The following is a 12,685-nucleotide window of genomic DNA, read 5'->3' as shown; positions in this document are numbered from 1 at the left end:
TTCCCTGTATTTCTTTTACAGTGTAGTGCAGGACATCCGGTTGAAAGTTGTTAAATGAAGCGTGATGATTTAACAATGCACGGCGGCTGACTCGATGGACCCGTAGGTTTACCGTCTGCTTGGCCTTGCTCTCTGGTTACTGACCTCTTATAAAACCAACAGACATGCAGTGACATGGAATGAAATCCACTCCAGGCACAGCATGGTCCACAGTCACAATAAGGCCCTTATTACCGCTACTGACCTTACCGCAAGCGTCCCTATTTACAGTGCAGAATCTGATTCTGAATCAGTGTGTATTTTGTTTCTGGCTGTGTAGCATGCATGTTCAGTGACACGCGTGCTGTTGCTAGCCTTGTTGACCTGCGTGAACCAAGGTTCACAGGCTCACAGCCCGCCTTTGGATATGTGACTGACAGCCGTCTAGTGGCTGTGTAACACAGTAAGGTGCTGTGTGTACTGTATGTGTGTGTGTGTGTGTGTGTGTGTGTGTGTGTGTGTGTGTGTGTGTGTGTGTGTGTGTGTGTGTGTGTGTGTGTGTATGTGCGTGTGTGAGTGCTTTTTATACTGTTAGTTCTAGTCATGTATACTGGGCTGCAGGAATCAAATTTCATCCAGCCCCTATATGTGTTATGTGATACTGAAGTGTACCTGTGTGTGTGCGCGTGCGTGTGTGTGTGTGTGTGTGTCTCAGGTCCAGTTCCAGGGCAGTGATCACACAGACAGTGACGGAGGGGAGCGGCGACTTAACGGCTACCGAGCGCTGTGTGTGACAGGATGTTAGTTTTGTAGAATCCTCCGCGGTCGTGGTAGCACGCAAAGTCCCCGGAGAACACGATGGGCCTCAGAGTGAAGTGACAGTGTGGATCGGTGACCCGGGGGCCGTCTTTCTTGGCTGGTTTATTGAATAATTGATCCGTGAGCTTGTGACGGCGGGTTGACAATGAGGAAGGCTGCTCTGATGCTGTGGATCAGCCTGTTTGTACAAGGTCAGTTCTCCATGTTGGATAGATTTGATGTGTAACTTATGTTATGTGAGCTGGCCTTTGAACGCCAACGCTGTCCTGGACTGACCCCTGACTTGCCTGTTTCCTATCGTACCTCTTGACTGATGTAATTCAACTTTCTCCACGGTTCCTGTCTAACAATTTTGATACTGATCGTCCCTCCCCCTTCCTTGTTATTTGTTATCTCTCCCCTCTCCTCTCTTTGATTTTCTTATCTACACTGCTCATTTTCTCTCCGTCTATCTGTCTCTCTCTTTCTTTCTGTCTCTCTCTCAGTGTCGCATGGTGCCAAGGGTCATTATGCCCATAAACTTTTGAGTGATCTGATGGATGGCTACGCTTCTGCTCTGAGACCTGTAGAAGACACAGACAAAACCCTGAACGTCACGCTGCAGATCACACTGTCACAGATCAAAGACATGGTGAGTAGAAGAGGACATCATTATGCAAACACTACATGTCCTGAGTGCCACTGAATGTCACAGACACAAAGGCCTAGAACGACAAAAGAGATACTGTGTATAGATAGTGAGTATCACAAGTAGCCCCATATAAAATACTGTTCTGAAAAGGTCAAATGATTTGTGCAGCCAACAGTAGGCAGTTAAGTTCCCCTTAAGACCACTAGAGGTCGCTGACGTCGCTGTAGATTTGAGGAAACAAGACTAAGAAGGATTTCCATTTGTAGGTCAGCATCAGTGTGCAACAGTTCCCAACCTTAGTTATGCAACTGGCAGGGAGCTGACTTGTGAATTTATTACACACACATGCACACCACACACACACACACACACACACACACACACACACACACACACACACACACACACACACACACACACACACACACACACACACGATATTTAAGATAGCAGCTGAGTCTGGACATGACACCATGTTGACCATATGTTTCTTTGTTGTGTGTTAGGATGAGAGGAACCAAGTGCTGACCACCTATCTGTGGATTAGACAGGTGTGGTACGATGCCTACCTGAGTTGGGACAAGGAGGAATATGACGGACTAGAGGTGATCCGCATCCCCAGTGAGATGGTCTGGAGGCCAGACATCGTCCTGTACAACAAGTCAGTAACAGAAAGACTGAGCAAGAGAGAGAAAGAACGTGTTAACTAGGCTAATACTGTTACCCTGGCGTCCCTATTGTGGGGACAAAAATTGTGTGACACCATTGGACGAGGTATCAAGTGATTAACCGCTTAAAACCCATTATGCTTCACTGACCCGAGTCCCTCAATGGAATACACTAGGCTGCAGGCATCATCCTTTTCCCCCTCTACACCAAATATCTTTGCAGAAAATAGTGGATCTACAAGTTCACAATACAATGCGATTCCAAGCACTGTTACCTTGTACATCAGCTAATTTAATTTGATGCAGCAGGCCACAGAGGCAGGACAGAATAGTGTACAAATGAAGAACCTATGTATACAACTCAAACATGAAGCAACTTAAATGGAGAGTCAACCTCTCCCCATGGCAGCTTACACTCCTACTAACCTCGCGTCACCAGGCTCTCCACCTCGGAGGAAAGCCTGGTCTGTGTTACTAAATGGCATATGAAGGAATGCTTCCCACAAGTCCCCAGGCTACATTCCTAGTTCTACTGAGCTGTATACTCTGCAGGTTCCACCCTTTGATTTCTAATCAACCAACCACAGAACAACAGCAACCCACCCATGGTGCACCCCATGTTCTAATCAATCAGCAAACTATACACAGCTAGTCTTCAACAGGCTGTTTCCCCGTAACCGATAAAAAAAAAACATATTAAAGAGATTCCAGTCATAACAGAATGTGCACCTTCTGTAGGACTGGGACTCTACGTAATCAAAGTTAAGCATGATAAGATGCATTTCAATTTGAAAGTGTTGGTTTAACTAGAATTAGGCTGTAAGAGGCTGCTCTGTGACACAATTGTCTTTATTATTAAAAAATCGCACCCGTGTGAAGTGAGTGGTGCAACTCTGTGTGGGTGTCTCCGGGGGGGCCCCGGAACATCCAGATCCCCAGGAACGCGCCCAGGGTGCCAGCCCAGTTCCGGTGAGCCACTCCGTGTCCGAAACAGTCGAGAAATGACATAGTTAGCGTGAGAGTGCCCAGGGGGTCGGGCTGGTTCCGGCGAGCCCCCCCGTGTCCGAAATGGTTTAGAAATGACAGAGTTAGAAATGACAGAGGTCAAAATCAATATTTAGACCCATAGCTATATGTGACAAAGTTTTGAGATACTAGATCTCGTTGTCTGACCCCCCCCCCCCCCCCCCCCCCCCCCCCTCCTCTTCTAGGGACCTAAACAAGGAAACAAGGATGATTGGCCTCTAGTACAAAATGAGCAGCAACTGGATATGTGTCATTGTTGCACCTTATTAAGGTGCTGCGGTGCTCAGCAATGCAGTGTAATTACACCCTTAATCAGGATCAGACGCTAGTATGCCGCAGGGACCAATTACCATTGGTGATGTGTGTTAATTTGCGTTGAGGGCATATAGCAGGAGGTGGTAAATCAGACCTAACCAGGTAGGTGGTATCTGTCTGTACTGTCTCAGGTTCTGACCGCGTGAGAATACACAAGGGGGGTTCCCAGGAGGCTTTGTGGGGTGACTGATCACACCTGAGAATATGCCAGTGTTTGTTCAGAATATGTTTACATTTTTCAGCAACAGGTGGAAAAGATAACTGGAGACCGACCCTTATTATCTGACCGTCAACAGAATAGCTCTGCTAAATACCTAAATTGTAAATGTCGTTGTGGTTCGTGGTTTTGAATTGATACATTGTACCCCCGTTCTTTAAATTTATGCTGCATGTCCAACAAGGTGACGGTTAAAGTCAGCTGGTTAGAGGGAGAGGGTACGGGTCGGTATAAAGGCTGTTATCATCAACTCATGGTTATCAACAAATTCGAAACGTTTGGAGAATGCAAGTCAAAGCTCATAGTAAATGTCAGGTGGTCTGAACATGTATTGACAAACAAGAAGATAACTGCAGTGTGTGTCTGTATATTTCCCTACCACTTACTTCTCATATGTGCACTTTTTACCATTACTACTTTGTAGTAATATATAATAGTAATTATATTATGTTGTAATTATGTTGACTGCTGGCATTTTATGTAAAAAAAATACCTTAGGTAGACTGACATAATAAATAATTTAAGAAATAAATGTTTAAAAAAAGTAGCAGTAATAGTCAAATGAATACATGTCTCCACATGTATGTTGCTGTGTGTTGTGTACAGAACCGATGAAGAGGCATCATGTATGTTGCTGTGTGTGTTGTGTACAGAGCAGATGAAGAGGCATCATGTACGTATGTTGCTGTGTGTTGTGTACAGAGCAGATGAAGAGGCATCATGTACGTATGTTGCTGTGTGTTGTGTACAGAACCGATGAAGAGGCATCATGTATGTTGCTGTGTGTGTTGTGTACAGAGCAGATGAAGAGGCATCATGTATGTTGCTGTGTGTTGTGTACAGAGCAGATGAAGAGGCATCATGTACGTATGTTGCTGTGTGTTGTGTACAGAGCAGATGAAGAGGCATCATGTATGTTGCTGTGTGTTGTGTACAGAGCAGATGAAGAGGCATCATGTACGTATGTTGCTGTGTGTTGTGTACAGAGCAGATGAAGAGGCATCATGTATGTTGCTGTGTGTTGTGTACAGAGCAGATGAAGAGGCATCATGTACGTATGTTGCTGTGTGTTGTGTACAGAGCAGATGAAGAGGCATCATGTATGTTGCTGTGTGTTGTGTACAGAGCAGATGAAGAGGCATCATGTATGTTGCTGTGTGTTGTGTACAGAGCAGATGAAGAGGCATCATGTATGTTGCTGTGTGTTGTGTACAGAGCAGATGAAGAGGCATCATGTATGTTGCTGTGTGTTGTGTACAGAGCAGATGAAGAGGCATCATGTATGTTGCTGTGTGTTGTGTACAGAGCAGATGAAGAGGCATCATGTATGTTGCTGTGTGTTGTGTACAGAGCAGATGAAGAGGCATCATGTATGTTGCTGTGTGTGTTGTGTACAGAGCAGATGAAGAGGCATCATGTATGTTGCTGTGTGTTGTGTACAGAGCCGATGAAGAGGCATCATGTATGTTGCTGTGTGTCGTGTACAGAGCTGATGAAGAGGCATCGGGGCCTGCCGAAACCAACGTGGTGCTGCGTTACAACGGGGAGATCACCTGGGACTCTCCAGCCATCACCAAAAGCTCCTGCGTGGTGGACGTGTCTTACTTCCCCTTTGACTATCAGTCGTGTAACCTCACCTTTGGCTCCTGGACTTACAACGGCAATCAGGTATGCGTATGCCAAGGACAATCTGGTGTTGCCATTATTGTGGGGTCGCTGCAAGCGACACCACTGTAATATCTTAAGACAGTTTCACTTAGAAACTCCATTCAAACTTACAGCTTACTGTGGAATCGTGTTGAATTTTGTTATTTTTCTCATTTGTACATTATGGTGTTAGTATTTGTTTGTTATGTTGATGAATTGAATACACTAGATCGGTGTCCATTGGAGCCTCTACGTCTACGGCAGTGCCCGTTCATGGGCACTGGCCTACTTGGAACGATGCAAGTTGGAAATGTATGAATGCCCCACCCAGATATTATGTCTGTCTCCCTTTTATGGGGATGCCCAAATATGGAGTCTATGCAGACTTCAGAATGATGTCAGTCAGTCAGTCAGTCAGTGACACACACACACACACACACACACACACACACACACACACACACACACACACACACACACACACACACACACACACACACACACACACACACACACACACACACACACACACACACACACACACACACACACACACACACACACACACACACACTCACTCACTCACCTGTGGAAGAGGAGTCGTACTCATTTCGATAGTAGCTGCCGGGTTCATTACAACACCACTTCCTGATTATCTGTCCCAAATGGACTCAATTATCCTGTTGGCAGCACACCTCGTGCCTGCCAGATAACGCTGAACGGCAGCCCAGTGCCCAGTTTGTTTTCCTGCCTGTGTGTCTGCCTGTTTGTTTGTTGTACTACTCCCCGGTCAACCGGGCTTACCTTTTGATTTGTCTTCTTACCTACATAAAGACTCTTTATGTCTGAAATGACCTTTTGTCTGTCGGCGACTGCCCATAAGTCCGACCTACATGGCCGGTTAAGACTGAGGTTAGTGCTAGCAACCTACGTGGCCGGTTAAGATTGAGGCCTGGCCGGTTAAGACTGAGGTTAGGGTTAGCGACCTGTACGTGGCCGGTTAAGACTGAGGTTAGGGTTAGCGACCTACGTGGCCGGTTAAGACTGAGGTTAGGGTTAGCGACCTACGTGGCCAGTTAAGACTGGGGTTAGGGCTAGGGTTTGGGATAGTGTTAGTAATCAAACAATGACATGTTGTCTGTCTGTCTGTCTGTCTGTCTGTGTCTCCCAATCAGTTAGTTCGTTTGCATTTGTTTACTAGTTTATCTTGTATGTTATCCTTAGTCCTTCTGTTGATCTGTTTTTGTGTGCTCTTGCCCCTTGTCTGTTATTGTCAGTCCTGTTGTTGGTGTGCCCCTGTCCTGCTTGTGCTCCTTGGGTTTTGTTTGGTCCTTCCCTGTCAGTTCTTAGTCTCGTCTCTCGTGCCCCTTGTCCTAAAGACATTTCACGAGTAACCTCTGCATCGTGATGCATTTGTGAGTGAATCAGGAAAGGCAGGCGGGACATAACCTTAGGAGGAATTTTATTTGAACGCTGAAAAGTGGATGTCATAGGAACATGGAGAATTATAATTAAAATTTGAAGATGGATGGCTGTTATATTATTGGTTGAAATTTGTTGGGTCAGGCCATGTTACATTTCTTTACATTATTATACAACATTATATGTTTTACATGTTTTAAATACTTAAAGGGCCACTTCACCCCTTTTGCAACCAGATCTTATTTTAATGATGTTTAGGCTTAAATGTCTTAATCTTGCTGCTTTATCGCACATTTATATATATATATTTATATGCGCCATCGTTTACTGCACGCGCGCGATGCATACACGACGTGGCGAGAATGCATCCGGGCGTGTCCCATTAGTACATTACGATATATCCCAGCATGCCGTTCTGCACGTCTCCGTGTCCCCCAGGTAGACATCTTGATGGACACCAACGAGGCCGACCTGTCCAGCTTCGTGGATAACGTGGAGTGGGAGTGCCTCGGCATGCCGGCGGTCAAGAACGTCATCATGTACGGCTGCTGCTCCGACCCGTACCCGGACATCACCTACACGCTGCTCCTGAAGCGCCGCTCCGCCTTCTACATCTTCAACCTGCTGCTGCCCTGCTTCCTCATCTCCTTCCTGGCGCCGCTGGGCTTCTACCTGCCGGCCAACTCCGGCGAGAAGGTGCACGGATTACAGTACACACACATCGCTCGCGGCAGGAGTCTCTCCGTGGTTTTTAGACAGCTGGTGGATGTAAATGAAGCTCCACCCATGTGGCAAAATTCTGCGTCGGGACAGAAAACCGGAAACGCTTTGCCCACGCGGCAAAATGCAGCGTGGGTGGAGTTTCATTTCATTTCCGAAAATAGCCGATCTACAAGCTTGTAGATCGGCTATTTTCGATTATTAGTTATTTTAAGATGAGAAGAGTATTTGAAGTGATCAAACTAGCAATAGAATACAAGTTTCTTCCAGAAACATGAATGGTCTCAGAAATGTCCTGATTTCTTCAGCTAGGCGGGCCTAAAACGTCATCATTCCATTTTCAGTCTTGAGAATTTATTTTGCTTTATTCCATGAAGGTGTCCCTGGGGGTGACCGTGCTGCTGGCCCTCACCGTGTTCCAGCTGATGGTGGCTGAGAGCATGCCGCCCTCCGAGAACGTGCCCTACATAGGTGAGCACCGTGAGCCAGTGGTGGAAAGAGTACTCAAATGTTTTACTCAAGTAAAAGTATAATGCTGCATTCACATGGAATCAGGCAAGCGGTAGACGGCAAACGGCAAAACCTGCTGGACGGCAGGGAACGGTAAAAAGATTAAATATTTTAACATTGATACCGTCTGCCGTTACCCTCGCCGGTTCTGGCTGCCGTCCTGTTCCGTTTACCGTCCTGCTCCCGTCCACTAAAATGACTTCCGGTTTGCCGTCTACCACTTGCCTGATTCCATGTGAATGCACCATAAGTATCAATATTGCAATGTATAAATTGCGGCGGTGGCTCAGGGGTAGAGTGCCTGGATGGTAACCGTAAGGTTGCCAGTTCGAACCCGGGCTCCCCCAGAGTTACTGTCGAAGTGTCCTTGAGCAAGACACTAAACCCCTAATTGCTCCCGATGTGCTAGTTGGTGCCTTGCATGGTTTCCGCTGCCATCGGTGTATGAATGTGTGTGTGAATGGGTGAATGTAATGCACAATCTCTGTAAAGCGCCTTGGATAAAGGCGCTATATAAATGCACCATTTACCATTTATAAATGCTTTTGTTACAAGTAAAAGTATACCGGAATTCAAAATGTACTCGAGGAAAAGTATTAGCATCAACATGTACAAGTACCAAAAGTAAAAGTACTAGTTTACAAATGTATACAAATCTTTTGAAAATAGCAGATCTTGTATATAGGGCTGAAGAGGTTCATGTATGTTTTGTAACAAATAATCAAAATCTATAAAGTAACTAGTAACTAAAGTTTTCAAATAGGCTAATTGTAGTGGAGTAAAAGTATAATATTTAGATCTGAGGTTTAGTGGAGTAGAAGTAAAAGTACTGACAATTGGAAATACTCCGGTAAAGTAATAATACCTCAAGATTTTACTTAAATAAATGTACAGTAAATGTACTTACCGGTAGGTAATTTTTCCACCACTGGTGATCACAAGCACCTTGTATCCTTCGGTAGGACTGCAATGATTATTTTCTTAGCAAGAAGTGTGTACTTAAAAGTTTGTTTTTACCAACGAATCGACTTCGAATTAGAATAGATGTTTTATATTCATATATATATATCGACTAAAGTGAGCCCTATTTCATACTTTGTACAACGCTGTTGTACAAACGTTGCAGAAATAGCAGATCTACAAGCTCAGCGACAAAAGAAGCTTGTGACTGTGAGCCTGTTTTTGAAAATATTTATTTATATAATCCATTAAATTGATTTGTTCCACTTACTGTTACACACCTTCTATGAATGTTGGTAATTTTAGAACAAGACGAAAAGAATACAATATTGCCTTGAAGAAATGGTGGCCTAAATCTTTGGAAATGTTTGGAGTTTATTGCAAGGAAACCTTACTGTGGCCGTGTGAATATACAGTATAGTATATGACGTTTACAGAGATGGACATGGTTATGTTTTCACCCCATTCTGTTTTTCTGTTCGCAAAATAACATGACCTTTTCAAGGGGACACGTCACATGCGTCAGTGTAATGTACAAGGATAAAATGACACAATCCGTCATACCTCAAGAAGAAACTTCTTGACAGTTGCATATTGTATAGTGTTGGTCATAGATACAGTATGCACTGAGTGCAATCTTTTTACTTTTTCCAATGACTCAAATATAAGGCAAATATAAGTATGTGTATGTACTGCATTTGATGCCCTATATCTCTGCTGTCGGGAAGAAACCACCTGAAGAAAACCTTATATTTTGAAAACAAATAATAGTGCCTCATCAAAGTTGGTCACTTTATATATTGTCAATTACTTGCATGAGAGGGGGAGAGGTGGTGGAGTTAGCTGTTTTAGCGGAGTTTGAGGGTCCAATGGAGTTAAGAGGTTTTGACTACTTTTCATTGGGTCAATATTTTTGAAACAACACACAGATGTAAAGGGTGTTCAATAGGACTGCCACTGATTTATGCAACAACAAAATATGTAAAACCTCAAAAATGTTGTTAGGTGGTTTCCTCCCGACAGCAACAAATGATCCATGTCCAGTATGTGACTCTTATCTTTCATCTGTGCTTCAGGGAAATATTACATCGCCACCATGACTATGATCACTGCCTCCACCTCTCTCACCATCTTCATCATGAACATCCATTTCTGTGGCGCCGAGGCCAAGCCGGTTCCTCACTGGGCCAAGGTCATCATCATAGGCTACCTGTCCAAGATCCTCCTTGTGTACGAGGTGGGGGAGAACTGCACCACGCCGGAGAGCGAGAAAGAGCCTCTCTACTGCGACGAGCCCATGGGTGTCAACAACGCTTATCATCACGCAGGCTTCCAGGACAACCTCTACCCTCAGGACAGCGACACGTACCAGTACAGCAACGGCCACGGCCCGCATCACCACCACGGAAACAAGCACAAGCACAATCACGACAACCGCCGCCAGGCAAACGGCCACGCTTACAGCGGCCAACACTACAACAACCACAACAACATCGGCACCGCCAGCGCTGAGGGCGGCGAGGAGAAGCACGAACCCCCGCGGAATTACCACCACAACATCGTACACGATGAGCTGACCTACCAGGCCCTGAAACTTCAGCACCTGAAGGAGCAGATGATGTATACGCCCGAGAAACAATACGTGCCTTCCTGCCCCTGCAGCTGCCCCTGCCCGCAACACAAAAAGGTTGAGTCCCCACTATTTGCTATATTCATCTTGCTAATTTATTCGTACAATATTCCTTTGACCACTTTCAACCTGGACACCCGATTTTGGGCATGTCATTGTGAGAATATCTGCAGGCTACGCTACTGTACAACAAATGATAAAATAGGGCTTACTGTAAGTGGTTAAGGCATTTTCTCACTTTGTCTTGGATCTGCTAGAGCAGTGGTGCGTGCCTAAACTAATGAAAATAGCAGATCTACAAGCTCACTTTGCACTGCATTGTGAGCTTGTAGATCGGCTATTTTCACTACTACTTAAACATTTGTTTTTCTAATTCATGAAATTATTTTGAAGAATCATTGAATTTGTTTTCAATTCCTGAAAAGGGTTGCATTCTTGGGGATTTCTCGTGAGCCATCAAAATGTGTCCACGACCCACTGTTTGGGAAACAGGGTTCTAGAGTCTAGATAGAACATTGTGCATTTTGCCTATAACCGTGACCAGAAATGAGTATTACACCCCTGTTCTAGGACCCAAAAGCTTGGCCAACAGTTTTTGAGGGCATGAGGGAGGGAGAAAAGCTACTGGTATTTAACTATAGTTGTCGTCTCAGCATTCACCAGAGCCTGTCATCTGTGTTTTTGTGTGCGCCACAGGTTGTGCAGAACATTCAGTACATCACCAACTGCTTCCGCGAACAGAGATCAACCAATGCCAAGAGTGCGGAGTGGAAGAAAGTTGCCAAGGTGATGGACAGGTTCTTCATGTGGATTTTCTTCTTCATGGTGTTCCTCATGAGCATCCTTATTATCGGCAAGGCAGTGGTCTGAGAGCCTTTGCAATGCCCTGATTTCCATGACAATGAGTCAATGGCAATATTGACATCATCACCTTTGTAATTGCCGTCAACATGCTCATAACCACCATCATCATCCTTACTAACACTGTTGTCACTTGGTGGGCTGCTATGTTACAACGATGACTTCACCAGCAGACCTTTTTACTACATAAAGACTCCATTCCAATGTGCTGTAATGTCACACAATCTTTGTATGTACAGCATAATGATGAATCTGAATAATCAAAGCGTTATGTACAAAGATTATCATTATTATTTATTTTGCCATTGCCAGAGTTTTACACTTGTGTGTGCACGTGGATGTGGAATATCTCAAAGCCTTTTGGAAATAATTTGTTAAATTGTTAATGTCAGGTGTTCCTTGAGCAGTAAGACAATCCTTATACATACATAGACTCAATTATTAACGGACCAACAGCCAGACATCCAGCTATAAGGATTACATTACAATGTATTTTAGGCATTTAACTAATGCACTCAGTTACAGTTAGATTATTTGATTTGCAAATATAAATTTGCCCCAAGAATACTTGTGTATAGTGTTTGGTAAAGCATTTGTTACTATTCGACCATAAAAACCTCACAAGACAATTCTGTTCAGGTTTTAGAATGTAATGGATCATTCCCAAACGTTATCATGTCAAGTACCCCCAAATTGACACTAATTAGCCCGCGGACCCCCATTTGAAAAGGTATGCCAGGGACCCCCATATAAGAGAAGAGTTTTACGGCTCTAGTAGTGATTGTCAACCCATTTAATTTCAAGGACCCCCAGTTTAACATGCATTAGTCTACGAACCCCCATTTAATGGCATTTCTATCTCTGGAACCCAGATTTATATTGTAAAATCAATGTTAATTTAACTCCGAGAGTGTACAAATGGAACCAAATGGACCCATCTGGTCCATTTGGTTCCATTTGTACACTCTCAGAGTTACAGACCCATAAGGGTCCATTTGGTTCCAAACTATGATGTAGCTGGGGACCCCCTGGAACTCCCTCAAGGACCCCTGGGCGTCCCAGGACCCCACTTTGGGAACATTTAAGGAAACACAACACTTGTACTACACTTGTAGTTTGGATCAGTGTTCGATCCGTGTTCGTTTACACGAGTGGTGCTTATCTAGGTTCTGATTAACTCAGTGTGATTGCAGCTGTGTGTTGTGTTGATGCAAACAGGTATGCAGTGGTGGAAAAGTAACTAATAAGTACAATTACTTAAGTACTGTACTTCAGTACAA

At 44.4% G+C, this 12,685-nt stretch overlaps 1 protein-coding gene across 1 annotated transcript; it reads left to right on the top strand.

The window, feature by feature from the left end:
- Nucleotides 1-943: 943 nt before the first annotated feature.
- On the top strand, nucleotides 944-11,414 carry chrna9a (cholinergic receptor, nicotinic, alpha 9a; the record flags this gene model as incomplete). Its single annotated transcript, XM_083764471.1, has 8 exons — nucleotides 944-989; nucleotides 1,284-1,429; nucleotides 1,936-2,090; nucleotides 5,143-5,323; nucleotides 7,163-7,420; nucleotides 7,822-7,915; nucleotides 9,991-10,601; nucleotides 11,241-11,414. The coding sequence occupies 8 exons, from the start codon at nucleotides 944-946 to the stop codon at nucleotides 11,412-11,414; spliced, it is 1,665 nt and encodes a 554-aa protein (XP_083620597.1).
- Nucleotides 11,415-12,685: the final 1,271 nt, after the last annotated feature.

Source organism: Protomyctophum parallelum (genome assembly GCF_964188405.1).
Source record: "Protomyctophum parallelum genome assembly, chromosome: 5".
Lineage (NCBI taxonomy): Eukaryota > Metazoa > Chordata > Actinopteri > Myctophiformes > Myctophidae > Protomyctophum > Protomyctophum parallelum.
Note: the sequence above shows the minus strand (reverse complement) of the source record. Positions and strands in the feature narration are given on the sequence as shown.